The 23,000-nt window shown below is 35.6% G+C and overlaps 1 protein-coding gene and 2 non-coding genes across 3 annotated transcripts; 1 reads left to right on the forward strand and 2 right to left on the reverse strand.

The window, feature by feature from the left end:
- The first annotated feature begins 2,330 nt into the window (after positions 1-2,330).
- LOC113864016 lies at positions 2,331-2,437 on the forward strand. The gene has a single exon (XR_003504625.1). It is a non-coding gene; the product is annotated as a small nucleolar RNA R71 (small nucleolar RNA).
- An 8,671-nt stretch (positions 2,438-11,108) lies between these two features.
- LOC113862349 (uncharacterized mitochondrial protein AtMg00860-like) lies at positions 11,109-11,450 on the reverse strand. Its single transcript, XM_027495437.1, has one exon. It carries the CDS (start codon positions 11,448-11,450, stop codon positions 11,109-11,111), a length of 342 nt encoding a protein of 113 aa, XP_027351238.1.
- A 9,978-nt stretch (positions 11,451-21,428) lies between these two features.
- On the reverse strand, positions 21,429-21,535 carry LOC113864036. The gene has a single exon (XR_003504643.1). It is a non-coding gene; the product is annotated as a small nucleolar RNA R71 (small nucleolar RNA).
- Between the last annotated feature and the right edge of the window lie 1,465 nt (positions 21,536-23,000).

A 23,000-nucleotide genomic window follows, 5' to 3' on the forward strand; every position in this document is an offset into this window, starting at 1 on the left:
GTACAACTGTCATACCACCTTTCTTTGGAACAACTTGGACTGGACTTACCCAATTGCTGTCAGAAATTGGGTATATTATTCCTGCATCTAACAGCTTTATGACCTCTTTTTTAACTACCTCTTTCATGGTTGGGTTTAACCTCCTTTGTGGCTTTACAACAGGCTTAAAATTCTCTTCAAATAAAATTCTGTGCTTACAAAATGAGGGATTTATACCTTTCAGATCTGCAATACTCCAGCCAATTGCAGATTTGTGTTCTCTCAAAATTTTGAGCAATTTTTTCTCTTGTTCTTCCTTAAGTTCATTATTGATGATGACTGGATTTTCATGTTTCTCATCCAGAAATGCATACCGCAAGTGTGAAGGTAGTTGTTTCAGTTCTAGCCTTTGCTTTTCCTCTTCTTGATCATCCTTTTCTAGCTTCTCCTTCACTGAATTTTCTGCAGATTTTTGAATTGGCAGAGCTTCTAGTTGCTGCTGCACTTCCTTAATGCATTCTTCATGCAGAAGTTCAGATTTGTTGCTTCCTGTAGATATTATTTCTTCTAACACAGCAAGTTCATCAATTTCATTAATATGGTGTTGTGTAATGAAAGCATCCAGTATATCTACCTTCATACATGTGCTATCTTCAATTGGATATTTTAAAGCTTCAAACACATTAAATATTACCTTCTCATCTTGAACTCTAAGCATAAGTTCACCTTTCTGCACATCTATTAAAGCTCTCCCTGTTGCAAGAAATGGTCTCCCTAGGATCAAAGGAATGTTAGAATCCACCTCTATGTCCAGAATTACAAAATCTGCAGGAAAAATGAACTTGTCAACTTTAACTAATAAATCTTCAACAACTCCATATGGATAAGTGTATGATCTATCAGCTAGCTGCAGTGTAATGTTGGTGGGCTTCACTTCCTCTATGCCAAGGTTCTGCAGAACAGCCAATGGCATCAGATTTATGCTTGCTCCCAAGTCACACAATGCTCTTCCCACAGTGCAGTTTCCTATTTCACAAGGAATGCTAAATGATCCAGGATCTTTCAGCTTTTGAGGAAGCTTTCTCTTGAGAATGGCACTGCACTCCTCTGTCAAAGGTACTGTTTTATCATGCTCTAGCTTTCTTTTTCTGGAAAGTAGTTCTTTCATAAACTTTGCATATGAGGGCATTTGCTCCAAAGCTTCTGCAAAAGGAATGTTAATTTGTAATTTCTTAAAGACATTCATAAACCTTTCAAATTGTTCCTCTTGTTTAGGATTCTGAACTCTTTGAGGATAGGGCAGCCTCTTGTATTTTTCTGGATCTATTGGCTTACAAGCTTCCTCAAAGAGTTGCTTTTTGGTTTTCCTTTCAGAATTCATGGGAACTTTTTCTTTTTCTTCTGAATGGTCTTTCTTCAATAGCTTAAAATTTCCTTGTTGCAGATCTTGTTCAATGTTTCTTTCTGCTACATCATTTACTTTCTTTTCTGCTGGTTTAAGGCTTGCAACTACAGCTCCACTCCTTGTAGTTATGGCTTGACATTGCTCTTTAGGATTGATTACTGTATTGCTTGGAAATCTTCCTTCATCCCTGCTGGATAATTGTTCAGCTAATTGTCCAATCTGTGTCTCTAGTTTCTTCATGGAAGCTTCTTGGTTTTTGAAGCTTGTTTGAGTCTCCTTCATGAATTGCAGCATAGTCTCTTCCATCTCAGTCAACCTCTCATTCATAGGTCTAGAAAATTTTTGATTTCCTTGAGGTTGAGTGGATGAATTCCTCTGAAAATAAGGCTGTTGTGTTGTTGGACCTGCATTAGAAAAAGGAAAATTTGAATTAGAATTCTTTGCAGCAGAATATTGATTATTCCAATTAGAATACTGCTGAGTTCTATTATTTGAAAATTGAAATCCAGGGGGATATGATGGTTATTGTCTCTGAAAATTATTCATATAATTCACTTGCTCTTGTGGTTCACTTGTGGATGCCTCACATGCACCATTTGCATGGTTTCCTCCACAAAAATCACAACTTAGCTGACTGGTAGGCATACTCCCTGTTTGCAGATTGTTGATTTGTTGTGTTAAGGCAGCTAATTGTTCTGAAAACATTTGATTTTGTAGCTGATTTTGTGCAAGAAAAGTTTCCAGAACTTTAGCTTCATGACCGGAGTTTCTTCCTTGGTTCCTTGAGTTTGAATTCTGATACATTGAAGATGCCATCATGTCAATAATCCTCTGAGCTTCTTCCAAGGACTTTGTATTTAATGAACCTCCAGCAGCAGCATCAACCATTGTTCTTGTTACTGCATTCATCCCATTATAAAAAGTCTCTAATTGCATCCAATCTGGAATACAATGATGTGGACACCTTCTAAGCAGTTCTTTGTATCTTTCCCATGCTTCATACAGTGATTCCCCTTCTTGCTGCACAAAAGATGTAATTTCTCCTCTCAACTTAGCAGCTTTGGATGGAGGGAAGTACTTAGTTAAAAACTTATTCACAAGTTCTGTCCAGGTTGTGATGCTTCCTTATGGTTGAGCTTGTAACCAACATTTTGCTCTATCTCTCAAGGAAAAAGGAAATAGTCTTAATCTGATAGCTTCTTCACTAACTCCATTCATTCTTATGGTGTCACATAGCTGCAGAAAATTTGAAATATGCAGGTTAGGATCATCAGAATTTCCTCCAGCAAACTGATCCTGTTGGACTAAATGTAGTAGGGCAGGTTTAATCTCAAAATGGTTGGCTTGAATAGTTGGCCTAATTATAGAAGAGTTAAAACCTTGCATGTTAGGAATAGCATAGTCCCCTAATGTTCTAAATCTGTTCTGTTCTACCATTTCTATTGCTGGATTTGGTTGTCTCAAGGGTGTAGATGTTCTTTTAACTCTAGGATTACTCTGAGATTCTGGAGAATGGACAGCTTCTAACTCACTATCACTCCCTATGGCTTTTTCTGCTCTAGACTCTTTTCTCAATCTTCTCAAAGTTATGTCTATGTTAGGATCAAAGACCAGAATTGATTTATTCTTGTTTTTACCACGCATATACAAATCAGTTTAAAGCAAAATTAGACCACAATTGATATTCAGAAATGTACAACAGAATTCATGCAAATTCTATCAGTAAAAGCATATAGAAACTTAAATCTAGCAGTTGCAGAATTGTAAAATCATGTACAAATATGCAGAATGGCAATTACAACTATGAAGAACAATGAAAACTGAAATTATGCAGATAAACAATGATGTAAAAACTCTATACAGCAGACAGAAATATTATGCAGAATATTACACAAGGTGCAGTAAAATTATGCAGAAAGCAATTTGAAAACAAAGCAACAAATTAAATGCTCAATCTAGTTACTTTTCTACTACTAATGATATTGAAATGCAAAATTCTCCGACAACGGCGCCAAAAACTTGTTGTTAGCAATCTACACTAGCAAGTGCACTAGGATTACAGCAAGTAATGAGTAAAATTAAGATCCAAATATCGTCTCCACAGGGAATTTAGATTCAAGTATCACTTCATAGAATTATAACCATTTAAGCTTTTTCAAAATTGTAAGGAGAGTGGTAACATCTAATAACAGCAAACTGGAACAATTAAAAGTAAAATGAACTTGCAGCAAACAAGACAATGCACACACAGTTATGTGATAACAGAGGGAGAAACCATAGCTAGGGAATTGCTTCACCAAAACTCCAATGTTTAATCAATAAAGTTCTGAATTAACAAGCAATTGGAAAGAATGACAATCAGTTTCACTTTATACTATTCAGAGGTTAATTCCTTAACTCAGTGAACCTAACATTCAATTAAACCATTCTAATTCCTTAGATCTAATTCAATTCAATGTTGCCTTAAGTGTAAGAAACCAAAAAATTGCAAGATCAAAGTTCCTTATCCCTAAGAAAACTAAAATCTCGGCGATTGGTTCAGATCTGAAGAACAAATTCAATTTCCATTGACAAAGGTTCCTCTGAATTTAGTTAATCAAATTTCCATTCAATTCACACGTGAAGTTCAGAATCAATCACTCAATCTATTCCAAAGCTCGAAATCCAGATCCAAATCAATTCAACATGTTCATTTCAGATCTACAATCCCTAACTATGAACGAATTACACAGCCATGGCAGCAGAAGAAGAAAAAGAAAGAGAAGAAGAGAAGAAGAAACTCAGAAACGCCATGGAAGCTTGCTCCACTCCAATTCCTCTTCGTGAAGCTCCAAGATCTGAATTCGCACTCCTCTCTCTCACTTCCTCTGACCAGAAACTAACACAAAAAAACTGAAAATGAATAGAATCCCTTTTTTCCGGATCGCTTCTGGTATTTATAAAATTTCCCAGACTTTCACGTCATCACTTTTATGAGAAATAGTAGTTACGCAGAGAGTTTTTGGTTGCGCGTTAACACTTTTCCCAGAAATAGTGGCCACGCGCATTTTCCTGATATTGAGAGCTCTCTGGAACTATCACTCTTGATGATAAAAGTGACAACGCAGAGCCAAGGTAGTTGCGCGTTATCACTTTTTCTGATAAAAGTGACTACGCGCAGCTCGCCAAGTTGAAGACTCTCTGGAACGATCACTTTTGATGACAATAGTGGTTACGCAGAGCTTTCCTGATATTTTGCCTCTCTGGAACTATCACTTTTACTGATAAAAGTGGTAACGCCCAGGCTGCAATTTCTTATTCTTGAGTTTTTGGAGTCCAGACTTGCTTCTTTCCTCTTCCTTGTCATCAAACTTCCATGAATATGATCCTTGCTCAATTTATTCCTACAAAAACAAGATTAAAAACTTAATTCCTAAGCAAAAATTTCACAATTGCTAAAATAACTACATATGTAAACAAAATTCAATTCCTTCTCTTTTTCTAAATTTTTCTGCTTTCTTTATATATTTTTCTTATCATTTGTGTTAGAATTATGCTAAAATATCGGTCAAAATATGGATTCATCAACATCACCCAGTCACAATTCAATCCAACTATCAACATTCAGCATCATCAAATGTTCAATCATATAATAGGGTGTTAATTCTATTCATAATCATAACCAATTTTCCATCCCTACTAGTAATGCACATGATGCATGAATGCAGGTTTTGATCTCACCCATATAGTCACTCAAGTGTTAATAGCATGCAAATGATGCATGGGGATCCCAATCCTCTATGACTGGCAACTTGTCCAGCTTTTAGCATAGAGATAGATATAGATAGATTCAAGTCGTATGGCGATCGGAGGACTCCATTCCCTACTCTGCACAGTGATAATCATAGATAGAAATAGAATAATAGCACATAAGTCGATGTGTAGTGCCATCCGGCATGTTCAGGAATGGACCTCAACAACCCTAGTGTTACGGAGTTCACGTCAGGTTTGGCTAAGGTCTTCCAAGCGGGTCACGACCCGGCTACAGGGAGCTCAGCAGCCATGTGCCACTTAGGTCAGATGTTCCCCCTTTCGCCACCCCTAGAAGGTCCACTTTCGACTGAACTTCCAATACCCACAGTTGTGCCTCTGTTATGCCATCAAGTCATTTCACAAGATAATATGATGCGTGAAGTAGCATTTTCAGTTTTCTTGTGATAGTTTTCTCAACTCATTTCATTCAGCCACTCAGAGCTATTGCACAGTAATAATAGAAGTCACCATGGACTTAAAATCATAGCATATAGCATAGAGCTAGAAGTCATCATAGACTTAGCAACATGGATAGATAATCTCCATGAGTCACATGCCTTAGCATGGATAGATAGTTACCATGACTTTCGCAATAATTCTCAATGAGTTCATAATAATTTCAAGATAGTATATTTCAGGAACTCAGAGCATATCATAGATTTCTCATCATAATTTCATAATCTCATGGTTTTATAATTTCACACTCATGAATAATTTTAGTGCAGCATATAATATATTGGACCATTGCTTAGGCAAATCATTCAAGTCCTCTTGATTCATTTCATCTTTCTCAATTCACTTTTTCCTTTACATTTCAAGTCTAATCTCTCTTTTAATTTAGTACAATCCCATTCCTCAATCCTTGTAATCTCACCATTCAAGTTCATCCTAACCATTACATTTATTTCTATCAATCTCTAACATCTTCTAAACCATAAATCATTCAATTCAACTCTTGCTTTCTTGATTTCTTCCTCTCGGTTTTTCTCTCCATGAAAGAACGAATCATCAAACTTAATTCCTCTCTAACCATCAATCAAACAAGTTAATTCAGAATAATTCAAGGGTGTTACCTCTCGGTTTTTTACTCTTTATTAGGAAAGATCAATCAAACTTAGGTTCTTTCTATATCACCAACTTAATCAACTTAATTCACAATTGTTCAAAGTCCTATCCTCTCGATTTTTTCACACTTTTCTCATAGGTCACATGCTGATTTTCATTCTCCATACTCAATCACTCATAACACAACTAGATTGTAACATCTCCAATAAATCCAATAATATTCATGGTCCATTTTCATCAAACAGCCCTCAAAGGCTCTAGATTATCAACACCACAACATTATATAATCATTTTCGCTGCACATTATTATAACTCATCAATTCTTTCATAAAGGTATGCAAATGACGCATGTGATGCTCTCAAATAGTAATTCCATAGCATAATTCATAATGAATAGCAAGCAATCCAAGTTTTCAGCCAAGCATCACTTCAAACATACCTTAAGGTTTTCTAAACACAATTATCAAGGATGAATAGTACTTTATCTCACATCTTTACATTTTTCCAGCATATTCACCCAAGTAAATCTCTTGATTTTCAGCACCATGGCAAAGTAAAATCAAGTCATGCACTTACTTTCATTCCAATTTCAATCATACAAAAGCACAAGCAACAATCCACTTGACAATCAAGCAAGTTCAGCATGGTTCACCTAAATCAAGCAAAGACAAGACACTTTCAAGTTCATTTTGGCCTCCTTACACAAGACAAGGCATGCAAGATATTTTCCAATTTTTGCAACACTTTCAATGCCAAAACCAAGATCATCCAAGCAATTTGGCCTTTTCTTTTTATGAAATTAATTCCAATGATTCACACCAATCCTTTCCAAATATTCCAAGGTTCCAAAATATGTAAGTTTTATCCTTTCTCTCCTAACAATCAAAATTGTCCAGCCTTACAACTCATTTTTCGTCAAGTCCAAAATAACCAAAATAGAGAAAAATCAACATGCAAATATAAGGTTTCATCATCTAAGTGCAGGAATTTTATTTTCAAAGGACATTCATAATTATAAGGACAAAACCGAGACAATACAAGGCCAATTTAGCATTCAAACTCTTAGAATCATGAAAGAAACTCTTTTTATAAAATCAAGATTGGTAACAAGATGTCCAAGGCATACAAGCTTAAGGTTCTAAGGTCTCAAAGGGTAGATTATCATTTACTCAAGAAATCTAACAAGACAACCACAAATTCGAGACATGCACAAGGAAATTCCAACCATTGCAAACTCAAAATTAACGTACAAAGGAAGAATACCACATGTAAGGGTCAAAAACTCAAACTTTCTAAAAGATTTCTTCATGCAAAGCAAAACCGAGACTATAGAAGTGAGGGAAGTGATTTACAAAGTGAAAACTCAACATGCAAGTGATAAAATTTTAAACTTTCCAAAGGAATCAACTCATCCAAGCATAAACCGAGAATTTGGAGACCAAAAAGTGAAGTATAAGATAAAATCTTGACATGCAAAGTAGGCTTTCTATTTATTCAAGGCTAGTGAAGACAAAGATGAAATCTTTACAAGGTTTTATACAAATTCAACCAAGGAAAGCAAGTAAAAGGTAGAAAGGTGAGAACTCCCCCTTGCCTTTGAGTTTTGGGCGTGAAATTGAAGAAAGGACTGGAAATGGTGGATCTCCAAGGCATGCTTGCTGGACCAAAAAATAGCAACAAGGATCTTCAAGTTTCTCCTCCAAAGTGAGCTTCTTCCACACGAAATTTGAAGGAATGGTGGAGGAAGATGTTGGTGATGGAGAGGTGGTGGGATTTTTGGGGCTGGAACCTCTCGGTTCCTTTGGAAGAGCTTGAGAGAGTGTGAGACTTTGAGAGAATGGAGAAATAAGAGAGCAAAGTAAGAGAAAATGAGAAGGGAGATCACGGTTTTTGGCTTCTAAAATGTGCAATTGAATTTGGCAAGTCTATTTATATGGAGGGTTAAAATGCCTATTGCCACCAAACACTCACAGTTTGGCTTACTTGGCAAGGTTCCAAAGTTTTTAAAAAAACTGCACAAGGTTCAAATGGTATGAAATTGAAGTCAATTTGGTGAAAAATTGGATAAAGAGGGTGTCACAGTTTTTAGTGTAGGAATAGTGAATTGTTAAGGAAACTTGCAAGCAAAGTTAGTACATTTTGGCCAGCAAAATGTATGGAATAGTTTAAGGCTGCATGCACACGGTTTTGGTGGAGCAATTCCAAAAAATTGGCACAAAATTCCAAGGTTTAGATTTTACGCAACAAATGCATGAATTTCGATTGGCTAGAAAAGAATGCGACATGACTAGGTTGACATGTGGACGAGACATTTGATGTGGTGATAAATTCAAGAAAAGGTAATTGATTAAAGCAATCATGGTGTCAGCATTTTGGAAGACAAGAAAAGAATGTTTCAAAATGTTTATGTTTGCAAATCGGAAGACAAAATCTTCTTGCATGAAATTCTAGTGGCCAATACTGGATTTTGGAAGACTCAGGTAATCACGATGTTTGCAAATTGGTGGACAAGGTCCCGTTGCATGAAAATCTAGTGGCCGATACAAGATTTGGAAATCTTTGAAGTAATGATTACTAGATTTCGTGAGATTCCGTTCAATAATTTTGATGGCTAAGAAATGATTGAAAATCTAATACAATGATTACTAAATCTCACGTTTTTTGAGGCAGATAATTATGATTTGACAATAATTTAAATAGCATAAAAATTAACTTTTCGGATAAGACTATCAGGGGTATTTTAGACAGTACAGCTGAACATAATCAAAGAAATTCTTGGATGATATTGAAACCAAATATACTGCATGCAGTTACTCTAAAATGCCGAACTCAGAAATCAATCAATATTCTATAAAAATAAAAATCAGCATCTATCTAATTATTCTGATACTAGCAAGTTGGAATTAGCAAGTAATTACAATTTAAGAGTCGCTAGTTATTTTTCAAAATTTGGGCATTACAAGACTACCCCTCTTAGAAAAAATTTTGTCCTCGAAATTTCTAACCTGAGTTGAACAGATGTGGATAGGCATTTCTGATGTCGGTCTCTCTTTCCCATGTGGCATCTTCCACATTCTTAGCATTCCAATGCACTTTCACCAGAGAGATTTCCCTATTCCTGAGCTGTTTAACCTTTCGATCATTGACCCGAAAAGGTTCAACCTCAAAAGTCAGGTTCTCTTTCAAGGAGATTTGGTCAGGTACCACCACGTGTGAAGGATCAGGAATCTATTTACGAAGTTGGGAGACATGATAAATATTGTGGAGATTGGATAGTTCCAAAGGTAACGCAATTTGATAGGCTGAATTTCCAATCTTCTTTAGAATTTGGTAAGGACCAATGAATTTTGGGTGGAGTTTGCGAGACTTTAAGGCTCTACCTACTCCAGTAGTCGAGCTTACTCTTAGAAATACGTGGTCTCCGTCCCCAAATTCTAAGGGTCTCCTTCGCTTATCATGGTAACTCTTTTATCGATCTTGAGCTATCCTCATTCTCCCTTGAATGTCTTTGATCTTTTTGGAGGTTTCTTGGATTATGTCAGGGCCAATAAACAAGTTATCGCCAGTCTCGTATCAGCACAAAGGTGTCTGACATCAACGTCCGTACAACGCTTCGTATGGTGCCATGCCAATACTTGAATGATAGTTGTTGTTGTATGTGAACTCGATCAAAGGAAGATGTTGTTCCCATTGGCCTCCTTGCTCAAGCATACAGGCTCGTAAAAGATCTTCCAAAGTTTCGATAGTTCTCTCTGATTGTCCATTGGTTTAAGAGTGATAGGTTGAACTAAGCTTCAGCTTTGTCCCTAGAGCTTGATGAAGACTTTGCCAGAATCTCAAAGTAAAACAAGGATCTCTGTCTGATACGATATTTTTGGCACACTATGGAGTCGCACAATCTCCTTGATATACAACTGAGTCAATCACTCTAGAGAGTACTTCAAGTTCATTGGGAGAAAATGGGCTGACTTAGTGAGTCAATCCACAATAACCCATATAGCATCACATCAATTTCTAGTTTTTGGAAAACCAGAAACAAAATCCATTGCGATGTCACTCCATTTCAATTTAGGAATACTCAACGGTTGCAATTGTCCGGCCGGTCTTTGATGTTCTATCTTCACTTTTTGGCATGTTAGACATGCAGCTACAAATTCAGCTACTGCCTTTTTCATTCCAAGCCACTAAAAGCTCTTCTTCAAGTCTTGATACATCTTAGTGGATCCGGGATGAATACTGAGAGCACTTTTATGAGCTTCCTCTAAGATCATTCTTCTCAAATTTTCCTTGTCAGGAACACAAATCTGCTCCTTGTACTTGATCCATCCTTCCTCATCTTGGTAAATATGGGATTCTTTCCCTTTCTTTCTTGCTTCTAGCCTTTCCAACAAATATTGGTCATCCCTTTGAGCCAATCTTACTTGCTCCAAGAACTCATTAGTGATCTTAAGATTTCCCTAAATAATTCCAGCATCTCTAACTCTTTGATCATCAAGAATGACACATGAATGGACTTATGACTTAGAGCATCCACTACAATGTTCGCTTTGCCAGGATGATAATGCAGCTCAAAATCGTAATCCTTGAGAAATTCCATCCATCTACTCTGTCGCATGTTTAGCTCCTTTTGATCGAACAAGTACTTCAGGCTCTTATAGTCGCTAAACATCTCAAACTTTGCCCCATAAATATGATGTCGCCATATCTTCAATGTGAAAACTACAGCTGCAAGTTCGAGATCATGACTTGGATAGTTCTTGTCATGAGTGCGCAACTGACGAGACGCATAAGCTACCATTTTTCTATTTTGCATTAGCACATATCCAAGTCCATGATGCGAAACATCATAGTAGACCTCGAATTTCTCTTAAGGATCGGAAAGAATCAAGATTGGTGCAGAAGTTAATCTCACCTTCAACTTTTGGAAAGCGTCCTCACACTTTTGATTCCACTCAAAAGGTTGATCTTTGCGAGTCAAGCGAGTCAAAGGCGTGGCTATCTTTGAGAAACCTTCAATGAAATGGCGATAGTATCCGGCAAGACCTAAGAAACTCTTAATTTCAGTGACTGCCTTAGGTGATTCCCACTTCAAAACATCTTCAACTTTAGAAGGATCTACAACAATGCCTTCTTTCAAAATCACATGTCCCAGAAATTGAACCTTCTCCAAGTTGTGATGTTTCCTTGTGGTTGAGCTTGTAACCAACATTTTGCTTTGTCTCTTAGAGAGAATGGAAATAATCTCAGTCTTATGGCATCTTCACTTACTCTATTCATTCTTATAGTATCACATAACTGCAAAAAATTTGAAATATACAAATTAGGATCATCAGAAATTTCAATGTAGTAAGGCTGGTTTTATTTCAAAGTGATTAGCTTGATGATGAATCCACATTTTACTAAATTTTTATACATCATTTATTACTTTTTATAGAAAAGAATAGACTTAGATAGTGTAAATAAGATGAATATTCCAATTAGGCTAAATAATATAGGTTTCTTAGTTTTTGGTTAATTTACATTGATTTATATAGTTTATTTACATGTTTTGATCATTTGAATAATGTGGCAGGAATCCCCAAGCTTATTTTGAAGAATTATTGGATTTTGAGGAATTTGAGGTGAAAGTAACTACTTTCAAGATTGATAGTGATAACTACAGCAAGCCACTTCCAGCAAAGGGACCAAAGTGATCACTTTCAAAACTTAAAGTGACAACTACAACAACCTAGAATCCACTAAACCTGCACGTGGTTACTATGAAAGTTCATAGTAATCACTTCAGAGCATGCAGAATTAAAGGTGCTGCACATAGTTACTATCAAAGTTCATAGTGACAACTCCAGAGAGTCCAAAATGTCCCAGTGCTGCGCGTGGTTACTATGAACTTTCATAGTAATCACTCCAGAAAGGTAAAACCCAACTGATGCTGCATGTATTTACTATGAAAGAATGAAAGTAATTACTTTGGAGGGCGCCAGCTGATAAACCCATATTTTACCATGATTTTAGCATAGTTTTTGGTTAATAATTAAGAAAATAGTTCTAAAATAAACTTGAAAAGATCACAAAAATAAAATAATTAGTATAAATTCTTGTTTTGTTGAAATATTAAAATTGTTTAGATTTTTGTAGGAGTTCATGCAAAAAGATGGGAAGTTGTTGAAAGTGCTTAAAGGAAGGAGTAAACGCTGAAATTGAAGAAGAATAGTCAAAGAATCAAGCTTGAAGAAATCCTAAGAGCTGGGCGTTACAACTCCAAGTGATTGGCGTTTGAACATGGAAAGAACAAAATACAGCACTGGGTCTGCGTGGCTACTCTGAGTGATGCGCGTTAACACTCTAGCAACTGAAAGTCGATAAGTGTCATTGCGTTGAAACGCACATCACCTGGCACTTTGGCGAGCAATAGGCATAGAAACGCATAGCAGATGGCATAGCAACGCAGAGATAAACACATAGAAGAAGCATTCATTAAAGTGTTGTGCATTGAAACGCACATCACTTGAAACCTTGGCGCGCAAGAGCGCGTTGTAACTCATAGTGCAGGGTGTGGCAACGCAAAACTGAGCATCCAAGTAAAGCCTAGACTGGAACTTTGCGCTTGACAACGAACATCAGTTGAAGCCTTGGCACTAAGAGCGTGGGAACGCAGATCACATGCAGCTAAGGCGCGCAACTGTGCGCCTTCACTCCAGCTACTGCGCGTTTTGGCGCAAAATTTTGCAACTTTATAACTTCTTCTTGCCAATTTTTAGACGTTTGAAGCTTCTATATCACTTTTAGAAGATTCTAGAACACCTGGGGATAACTAACTATCAGAATTTCAAGGGTTAAGTCAAAAAATTAGGGGAACTCTATAAATAGGAATTAGAAACTTAGAAAAGAAGCATTTTGTCATTTTTAGTTTTTGGTATTCATTTTGTAATCGTTTTAACTTCCAAGAGAAGTCAGAGGGAGAAGGGAGGAGTGACTTTTGTTCTTCTTTGCTAGAGGAATCTGGGGGAAGGCAAAGTTTTGGAGATGGCTCTTTGCTTTTCATCTTCTTTTCTTCTTGCTTCTCTCCATTTCATTGTAATGTGTTTCTAACTTTTTTTGTTAGGGATTTATGGATCTAGAATTGATATATTGATTTCGTTTTGACTCTGAACTTTGAGTATTTGATTTGATTGAAGGATTAATTCTGTGTTTAATTGATCATTGAATGGAAATTCAATTGATTAGTTAAAGAGTAACCTTCACTAATGCAAATTGGGTTTGTTGCTTGGATCTGAATTAATCACTAAAACTATTGATTTTCTTAGGGATAAGTGATCAATTGGATTTTTATAACCTTATTTCCTCTCATTCCTAGATCATTAATCCTCTTTTTTGCCAAACTGGATTGAATTGGATCATTTTATGATGTTTGAATTTTATTTGGGCTTTATTTAATTTTTCCAGTATTCGGCAAATTTTGATACTGTTTTGCTTTCTGGACCATATCTTGAGTTGTAGAACTTATTTCATTCTAATTATTGATTTGTAGGAAAGCTTAGAGAAAGGGGCACAATTCTTATGAGAGCTCAGAAACCAATTCTGATGATAAGAAGCTGAAACTGGGCCTGGAAAAAGTAGAAACGCTGCAGTCGTGGATTCTGAGTAAGGTGCAGTATTTGGGCCATATCTCAGTCCACAGATATCCGATTAAGCCCGTTCTAGTGGCATTTTGAAGCTAATATCCAAGGCTACAATTTTCCTTCAGGATACGAACCAAAAGGAGGCTGTTTTCATAGCCGAAAAAATGGAACAAAGTGACGAACGAAATTTTTAAATTTTGAATTTTAATTTTTTTGGCTCGTCTTCTTCTCTCTTCTCTTCTCTTTCTCATTTTTTTTTCTCCCCTTTTATGACTTGTTTCCTTCCATCCATAGAGGCTTAGATTTCCATCTAGTCCAAGAATTGAAAAAGGATTGAGACACTCTTGAGGATTGGTTTCACAATTTATTCAACAACAAATTCAGTTTCATCTCTTCCTTCTTTCTCCTTTTGCTAATTATGATTTTGAATTGAAGTTCTTCATTTGGATTGATAATTTTGCAGTTGTTTGATTATATATTATTCGGTTGATGTATGTAATTAATTCTTGAAGGAGTGTGAATTAGATTTTCAAGTTTGAGATCTAAGATTAATGGCATTGGTGAATTAAATTAACACAAATCGATTAGGTTCTAGAGGTTTCTGAACTTTGAGCGAATTGTGTGTTAATCGAATGCATGAGTGTTCTCGTGTGAATGCTTAATTTGAATTGAGGTTTCATTCAAATTTAATGTTAATCACTAATTTGTTAGTTGATGCATCTTCTTGGAATCCGGTGATAGAGTGGTCGTAGTTCTTCTAAATTCTTGGATTAGAGTTTTTAAATTCTTGTTAACTTTTTTTTCTAATCAGCATTATTTTATAAATCAAACCCCATCAAAATTTATTATCGTATAACATTATCATCATTGGGAGATGACTCGGATTGCACCTCATACTACATAATTTTTATGCAATTCGGTTTTTAATAATTTGTCCGAGCGCGACACTCGTGGTCAAAATTTTGGCGCCGTTGCCGGGGATGATGATGTTATTTGATTATGTAATTTTGTTTTAGTGTGATTGTATTGCATATTCTGTGTTGCATTTTACATCTTATTAGGAATATGCATAATTAACGTTTTTCATCGAATTAGGATTCTGCATATTTAGTGTTTTTCATCGAATTAGGATTCTGCATAATTAGTATTTTTCATTTAGCATAATTGTGTCTATGCATTCTATTTTAGTAGCCTTTGAATAGCATAGTAGGTAGTCATCTATCCTTGCTTAGTATTACATCATTCAATTTTCTACATTTTGTGTTGTGTTTCTGCATTTTTGCATTCTGCATTTGTCGAAAAAGTACACGACCGTGTATCTAAACGTGGAGATCTCTATCCAAACTTAAAAGTGACATAACTTTTTGCATACAACTCCTATTTCTTATTGTAATATATGTATATCATATAGCTCGACGAGATTTACATAATGGCAATAAGTCAAAGGCCGGTTAGTGGTTTTTGAAAAAAATTATTTCTTTTCATTCTTATTTAGATATTATTGCTCAGAGAATTTTTTATCTGGCTGATCATAGAAGACTAGAGAACAAACTAGATGATTTAGCTTCTTTGATTGAGCAGTTGACATTGTCACAAATGGCTACAATGTTGTGTGAAATTTGTAATTCACCAGAACATCATACTAATTTCTGTCCTACATTGTATGAGCCTGCAAGTTGGATGAGTCATCCAAACTTGGGATGGGAGAACTTAAAACAGCAACAATATCAATCCCCACCACAAAATATTGCACCTTCCAAGAATGAGCCTTCCTAATGAGTGGGAAAAGAAAAACAAGGATTCGTACATGGAGTCATAACCTCTATTTAAAGACAAAATAATTGGGCTTAATTAAGACCCAACTTCCTAATGAGGTTCCTAAACACCTAACTAAGTAAAAGACAAAATAATTGGGCTTAATTAAGGCCCAACTCCCTAATGAGGTTCCTAAACACCTAACTAAGTAAAATCAACAATACAATCAAATTCTGAAAATTTCAGTGGAGGGCCGCAACATTGTGACGCAATTTTGTACCTGAAGATGCTCGAACTGGGCTTTTCTTCCAACAGAGAAGTTGTATATCTCTGTCTTATCTTTCCAGGGACACAAATGTTGTCCAATTCCGAGTAGTGTAGCTTCAAATATGGTCTTTGCAAGAAACTGTGTCAAAATAAGAAATTATGGCAAGAATTAAGAAAGATTTATATTTAAATCCTAAATTACTTACTAACACAAATCTAAACTAACACATCAAAATAATGCATTAATGAAGCTCAATTAAACCAAAAACATGTTGAGAAAGATGTACTAAAATATGACTATCAAATACCCCCACACTTAAGAAAGAGGCAATTTAAGTTTAACCAAAAATGATTTTCAGAATTAAGTTTGGGGTGGCATGTTGTGATATTGTATGACATTGCTTAAAGACAAGCAAAGTTTTAAGTTTGGGGTGGGTAACAGCAAAGTATGAGTCATTTGAAAAGAATTATTGAATGAAAAACCAAAGTATTGAAAATAAGAAATAGGAAAAGTGAAAAACAGAAAAGAAATTCGTGCATAAATGCATAAACTGATATATGAAAAACACTTGAAATATTTCAAAAAAATTCAGAAAATGCTGTGCAGAAATTGAATGGAAGAAAAGAGAATGCAATCTCATGCTAAATTTTGAATATCATCTACTTGAATTGCATCTTTTCTGTTTGGCATAACCTGCATTGTTTCCCAAATTGATTGAACACCTACCTATCCTTTAACCTTAATTTCACCTGAAAAGTCCTCTTGATATGTGATTTGTTACATTTTTTTTAAAGGAGATTGAGAATTTATGCAAGCTTATGGTAAAGTGTAGTAAAAATGATGCTTTTGAGAGCAAATACCAAGCCTAAACACTAATTGAGTGATGAGGGAAACACTACTTGTGAGCTGTGAACATATTTTTCAATTTTGCTCATATGAAACTTTGTTGAATTACATGAATTCAAATGGCATGTTTTTGTTGATTAAGTGGTTAAAACAGTGTAATGATCATGTTGATCAATGGATGAATAACTTGATTTGGATAAGAAATCAGAAAGATACAGAATTGGTAATTTATATCAAGATAATTAAAATTGCAATCTATATCTATGTAATTAAATGCAAATTAACCAAAAATTAATAAACCTGTGATATTTACTCAAAATGTGATTTCTGTATTATTTACACTATCTAAGTCCATTTTTTCTATCAACGAGAACCAAAAAGGCAAGTAAAAATATAATAAAAAGTGGATTCATCATTCATGCAAAAAGATGGAAAGTTGTTGAAAGTTCTTAAAGGAAGGAGTAAAAGCTGAAATTGAAGAAGAATAGTCAAAGAATCAAGCTTGAAGAAATCCTAAGAGCTGGGCGTTACAACTCCAAGTGATTGACGTTTAAACATGGAAAGAACAAAATAAAGCACTGGGTCTGCGTGGCTACTTTGAGTGTTATGCGTTAACACTCCAATAACTGAAACAGGATAACTGCCATTGCGTTGAAATGCACATCACCTGGCGCTTTGGCACGCAATAGAGTGTGGAAACGCATAGCAGATGGCGTAGCAATGCAAAGCTAAACACATAGAAGAAGCATTCATTGAAGTGTTGTGCGTTGAAATGCACATCAGTTGAAGCCTTGGAGCGCAAGAGCGTGTTGTAACTCATAGTGCAGGGCGTGGCAACACGAAATTGAGCATCCAAGTAAAGCCTAGACTGAAACTTTCTGCGTGACAACGCACATCAGTTGAAGCCTTGGCGCTAAGAGCATGGGAACGCAGATCACATGCAGCCAAGGCGCGCAACTGCGCGCCTTCACTCCAGCTACTGCACATTTTGGCGTAAAATTCTGCAACTTTTTAACTTCTTCTTCTTGCCAATTTTTGGATGTTTGAAGCTTCTGTATCACTTTTAGAAGATTCCAGAACACTTGGGGATAACTAACTATCAGAATTTCAAGGGTTAAGTCAAAGAATTAGGGGAACTCTATAAATAGGAATTAGAAACTTAGAAAAAAAGCTTTTTGTCATTTTTAGTTTTTGGTATTCATTTTGTAACCGTTTTAACTTCCAATGGAAGTTAGAGGGAGAAAGGAGGAGCGACTTTTGTTCTTCTTTGCTAGAGGAATCTGGGGGAAGGCAAAGTTATGGAGATGGATCTTTGCTTTTCATCTTCTTTTCTTCTTGCTTCTCTCCATTTCATTGTAATGTGTTTCTAACTCTTTTTGTTAGGGATTTATTGATCTAGAATTGATATATTGATTTTGTTTTGACTCTGAACTTTGAGTATTTTATTTGATTGAGGGATTAATTTTGTGTTTAATTGATCTTTGAATGGAAATTCAATTGATTAATCAAAGAGTAACCTTCACTAATGGAAATTGGGTTTGTTGCTTGGATTTGAATTAATCACGAAAACTATTGATTTTCTTAGGGATAAGTGGTCTTAGTTTTGCAATCTTTTGGTTCTAATTCATAATGCAATATTGAACTAAATTTGGCCTAAGGAATTCGGGAGATTTGGTTGATTATTAGGACCAATGAGTTGAGGAATCAATATTTGATTATTGTAAAGAGAAACTGATTGTCAATCAATCAACTGCTTGAATGTTCAGAGGCAGAACTAAATTGATATTGATATTCTAGTGAAATAAATTCCTAACTGTCATCCATTCATAATTCATTCTAATAGTACAAGTTAACATTCTGTTTTTAACAATTTCTCATTTCTTTAATTTTGAATTTTACTTTCTTGCATATTGAAATCCGTTCAATGAATTGTTTGGTGCAAATGGTTATTATCTTGTGAATTAATGATTAAAAATAAGATCCTAAAGGACAATACTTGGGACTCAATCTAATCTCCACATTTTATAACTTGCTACAACTACCTAGCACACTTGCTAGTACTGAATTACACCATTTAAGTACTACGATAGAAAGCGTGTATCAGCTAGCTGCCCCCATCACTAAATTAGTTATCAATTGTTGATACAATACTTTTACGAGGGATAGCACCCTATGGACCGAAGCATGATAGACACCGCAAGTGGAGGGGCATTGATGAATCCGTATTTTGACTGATATTTTAGCATAATTCGAACACACATGATAAGAAAAATATATAAAGAAAGCAGGAAAACTCAGAAAAAGAGAAGGAATTGAAGTTTGTTTACATATGTAGTTATTTTAGCAATTGTGAAATTTTTGCTTAGGAATTATGTTTTCAATCTTGTTTTTGAAGGAATAAATTGAGCAAGGATCATATCCATGGAGGTTGATGACAAGGAAGAGGAAAGAAGCAAGTCTGGACTCCAAAAACACAAGAATAAGAAATTGCAGACTGGGCGTGATCACTATTGTCAGTGAAAGTGATCACTTCAGAGCTCAAAGAAGAAGTGATGCCTGGGCGTTACCACTTTTATCATTAAAAGTGATAGTTCCAGAGAGGCAAAATATCAGGAAATCTATGCGTAACCACTATTGTCATCAAAAGTGATCGTTCCAGAGAGTCTTCAACTTGGCGAGTTGCGCGTAGTCACTTTTATCAACAATAGTGATAACGCGCAACTACCTTGGCTCTGCGTTGTCACTTTTATCATCAAGAGTGATAGTTCCAGAGAGCTCTCAATATCAGGAAAATGCACGTGGCCACTATTTCTGGGAAAAGTGTTAATGCGCAACCAAAAACTCTCTGCGTAACTACTATTTCTCATAAAAGTGATAACGTGAAAATATGGGAAATTTTATAAATACCAGAAACGATCCGGAAAAAGGGGATTCTGTTCATTTTCAGTTTTTTTAGTTAGCTTCTTGTTAGAGGAAGTGAGAGAGAGGAGTGGGGATTCGAATCTTGGAGCTTCACGAAGAGAAATTGGAGTGGAGCAAGCTTCCATGGCGTTTCTGAGTTTCTTCTTCTCTTCTTTTCTTTCTTTTCTTTTCTCTGCTGTCATGGCTGTGTAATAGATTGAGTGATTAATTCTGAACTTCACGTGGAAATTGAATGGAAATTTGATTAACTAAATTCAGAGGAACTTTTGTTAATGGAAATTGAATTTGTTCTTCAGATTTGAACCAATCACCAAGATTTTAGTTTTCTTAGGGATAAGGAATTTTGATCTTGCAATCTTTTGGTTTCTTACACTTAAAGCAACATTGAATTGAATCAGATCTAAGGAATTAGAATGCTTTAGTTGAATGTTAGGTTCACTGAGTTAAGGAATTAACCTCTGAATAATACAATGTGAAACTGATTGTCATTCTTTCCAATTGCTTGTTAATTCAGAACTTTATTGATTAAACATTGGAGTTTTGGTGAAGCAATTCCCTAGCTATGGTTTCTTCCTCTGTTATCACGTAACGGTGTGTTCATTATTCTGTTTTCTGCAAGTTTATTTTACTTCTAATTGTTCTAGTTTGTTGTTATTACATGTTACCACTCTCTTTACAAATTTGAAAAAGCTTAAATGGTTATAATTCTATGAAGTGATACTTGAATCTAAATTCCCTGTGGAGACGATATTTGGATCTTAAATTTATTCATCACTTGCTACAATCCTAGTGTACTTGCTAGTGTAGATTGCTAACAACAAGTTTTTGGCGCCGTTGCCGGGGAATTTTGTATTTCAATATCATTAGTAGTAGAAAAGTAACTAGATTGAGCATTTATTTTGTTGCTTTGCTTTTAAATTGCTTTCTGCATAATTTTACTGCACCTTGTATAGTATTCTGCATAATATTTCTGTCTGCTGTATAGAGGTTTTACATCATTGTTTATCTGCATAATTTCAGTTTTCATTGTTCTTCATAGTTGTAATTGCCATTCTGCATATTTGTACATGATTTTACAATTCTGCAACTGCTAGATTTAAGTTTCTATATGCTTTTACTGATAGATTTTGCATGAATTCTGTTGTACATTTCTAAATATCAATTGTAGTCTAATTTAGCTTTGTATATGCGTGGTAAAAACAAGAATAAATCAATTCTGGTCTTTGATCCTGACATAGACATAACTTTAAGAAGATTGAGAAAAGAGTCTAGAGCAGAAAAAGCCATAGGGAGTGATAGTGAGTTAGAAGCTATCCATTCTCCAGAATCTCAGAGTAATCCTAGAGTGAAAAGAACATCTACACCCTTGAGACAACCAAATCCAGCAATAGAAATGGCAGAGCAGAACAGAATTAGAACATTAGGGGACTATGCTATTCCTAACATGCAAGGTTTTAACTCTTCTATAATTAGGCCAACTATTCAAGCCAACCATTTTGAGATTAAACCTGCCCTACTACATTTAGTCCAACAGGATCAGTTTTCTGGAGGAAATTCTGATGATCCTAACCTGCATATTTCAAATTTTCTGTAGCTATGTGACACCATAAAAATGAATCGAGTTAGTGAAGAAGCTATCAGATTAAGACTTTTTCCTTTTTCCTTGAGAGATAGAGCAAAATGTTGGTTACAAGCTCAACCACAAGGAAGCATCACAACCTGGACAGAACTTGTGAATAAGTTTTTAACTAAGTACTTCCCTCCATCCAAAGCTACTAAGTTGAGAGGAGAAATTACATCCTTTGTGCAGCAAGAAGGAGAATCATTGTATGAAGTCTGGGAAAGATACAAAGAATTGCTTAGAAGGTGTCCACATCATTGTATTCCAGATTGGATGCAACTGGAGACTTTTTATAATGGGATGAATGCAGTAACAAGAACAATGGTTGATGCTGCTGCTGGAGGTTCATTAAATACAAAGTCCTTGAAAGAAGTTCAGAGAATTATTGAGATGATGGCATCTTTAATGTATCAGAATTCAAACTCAAGAAATCAAGGAAGAAATTTTGGTCATGAAGCTAAGGTTCTGGAAACTTTTCTTGCACAGAATCAGCTACAAAATCAAATGTTTTCAGAACAATTAGCTGCCTTAACACAACAAATCAGCAACCTGCAAACGGGGAGTATGCCTACCAGTCAGCTAAGTTGTGATTTTTGTGGAGGAAACCATGCAAATGGTGCATGTGAGGCATCTACAAGTGAAACACAAGAGCAAGTGAATTATATGAATAATTTTCAGAGACAACAGCCATCATATCCCCCTGGATTTCAATTTTTGAATAATAGAAATCAGCAGTATTCTAATTGGAATAATCAATATTCTGCTGCAAAGAATTCTAACTCAAATTTGCCTTTTTCTAATGCAGGTCCAGCAACACAACAGCCTTATTTTTAGAAGAATTCATCCACTCAACCTCAAGGAAATCAGATATTTTCCAAGCCTATGAATGAGAGGTTGACTGAGATGGAAGAGACTATGCTGCAATTCATGAAGGTGACTCAAACAAGCTTCAAAAACCAAGAAGCTTCCATGAAGAAACTAGAGACACAGATCGGACAATTAGCTGAACAACTATCCAGCAGGGATGAAGGAAGATTTCCAAGCAATACAGTAATCAATCCTAAAGAGCAATGTCAAGCCATAACTAGAAGGAGTGGAGCTATAGTTGCAAGCCCTAAACCAGCAGAAAAGAAAGTGAATGATGTAGCAGAGAGAAAAATTGAACAGGATCTGCAACAAGGAAATTTTAAGCTATTGAAGAAAGACCATTCAGAAGAAAAAGTAGATGTTCCTATGAATTCTGAAAGGAAAACCAAAAAGCAACTCTTTGAGGAAGCTTGTAAGCCAATAGATCCAGAAAAATACAAGAGGCTACCCTATCCTCAAAGAGTCCAAAATCCTAAACAAGAGGAACAATTTGAAAGGTTTATGAATGTCTTTAAGAAATTACAAATTAATATTCCTTTTGCAGAAGCTTTGGAGCAAATGCCTTCATATGCAAAGTTTATGAAAGAACTACTTTCCAGAAAAAGAAAGCTAGAGCATGATAAAACAGTACCTTTGACAGAGGAGTGCAGTGCCATTCTCAAGAGAAAGCTTCCTCAATAACTGAAAGATCCTGGATCATTTAGCATTCCTTGTGAAATAGGAAACTGCACTGTATGAAGAGCATTGTGTGACTTGGGAGCAAGCATAAATCTGATGCCATTGGCTGTTCTGCAGAAACTTGGCATAGAGGAAGTGAAGCCCACCAACATTAGACTGCAGCTAGCTGATAGATCATACACT

Source organism: Abrus precatorius, unplaced genomic scaffold (genome assembly GCF_003935025.1).
Source record: "Abrus precatorius isolate BTA unplaced genomic scaffold, Abrus_2018 Scaffold3, whole genome shotgun sequence".
In the NCBI taxonomy this organism is placed as follows: domain Eukaryota; kingdom Viridiplantae; phylum Streptophyta; class Magnoliopsida; order Fabales; family Fabaceae; genus Abrus; species Abrus precatorius.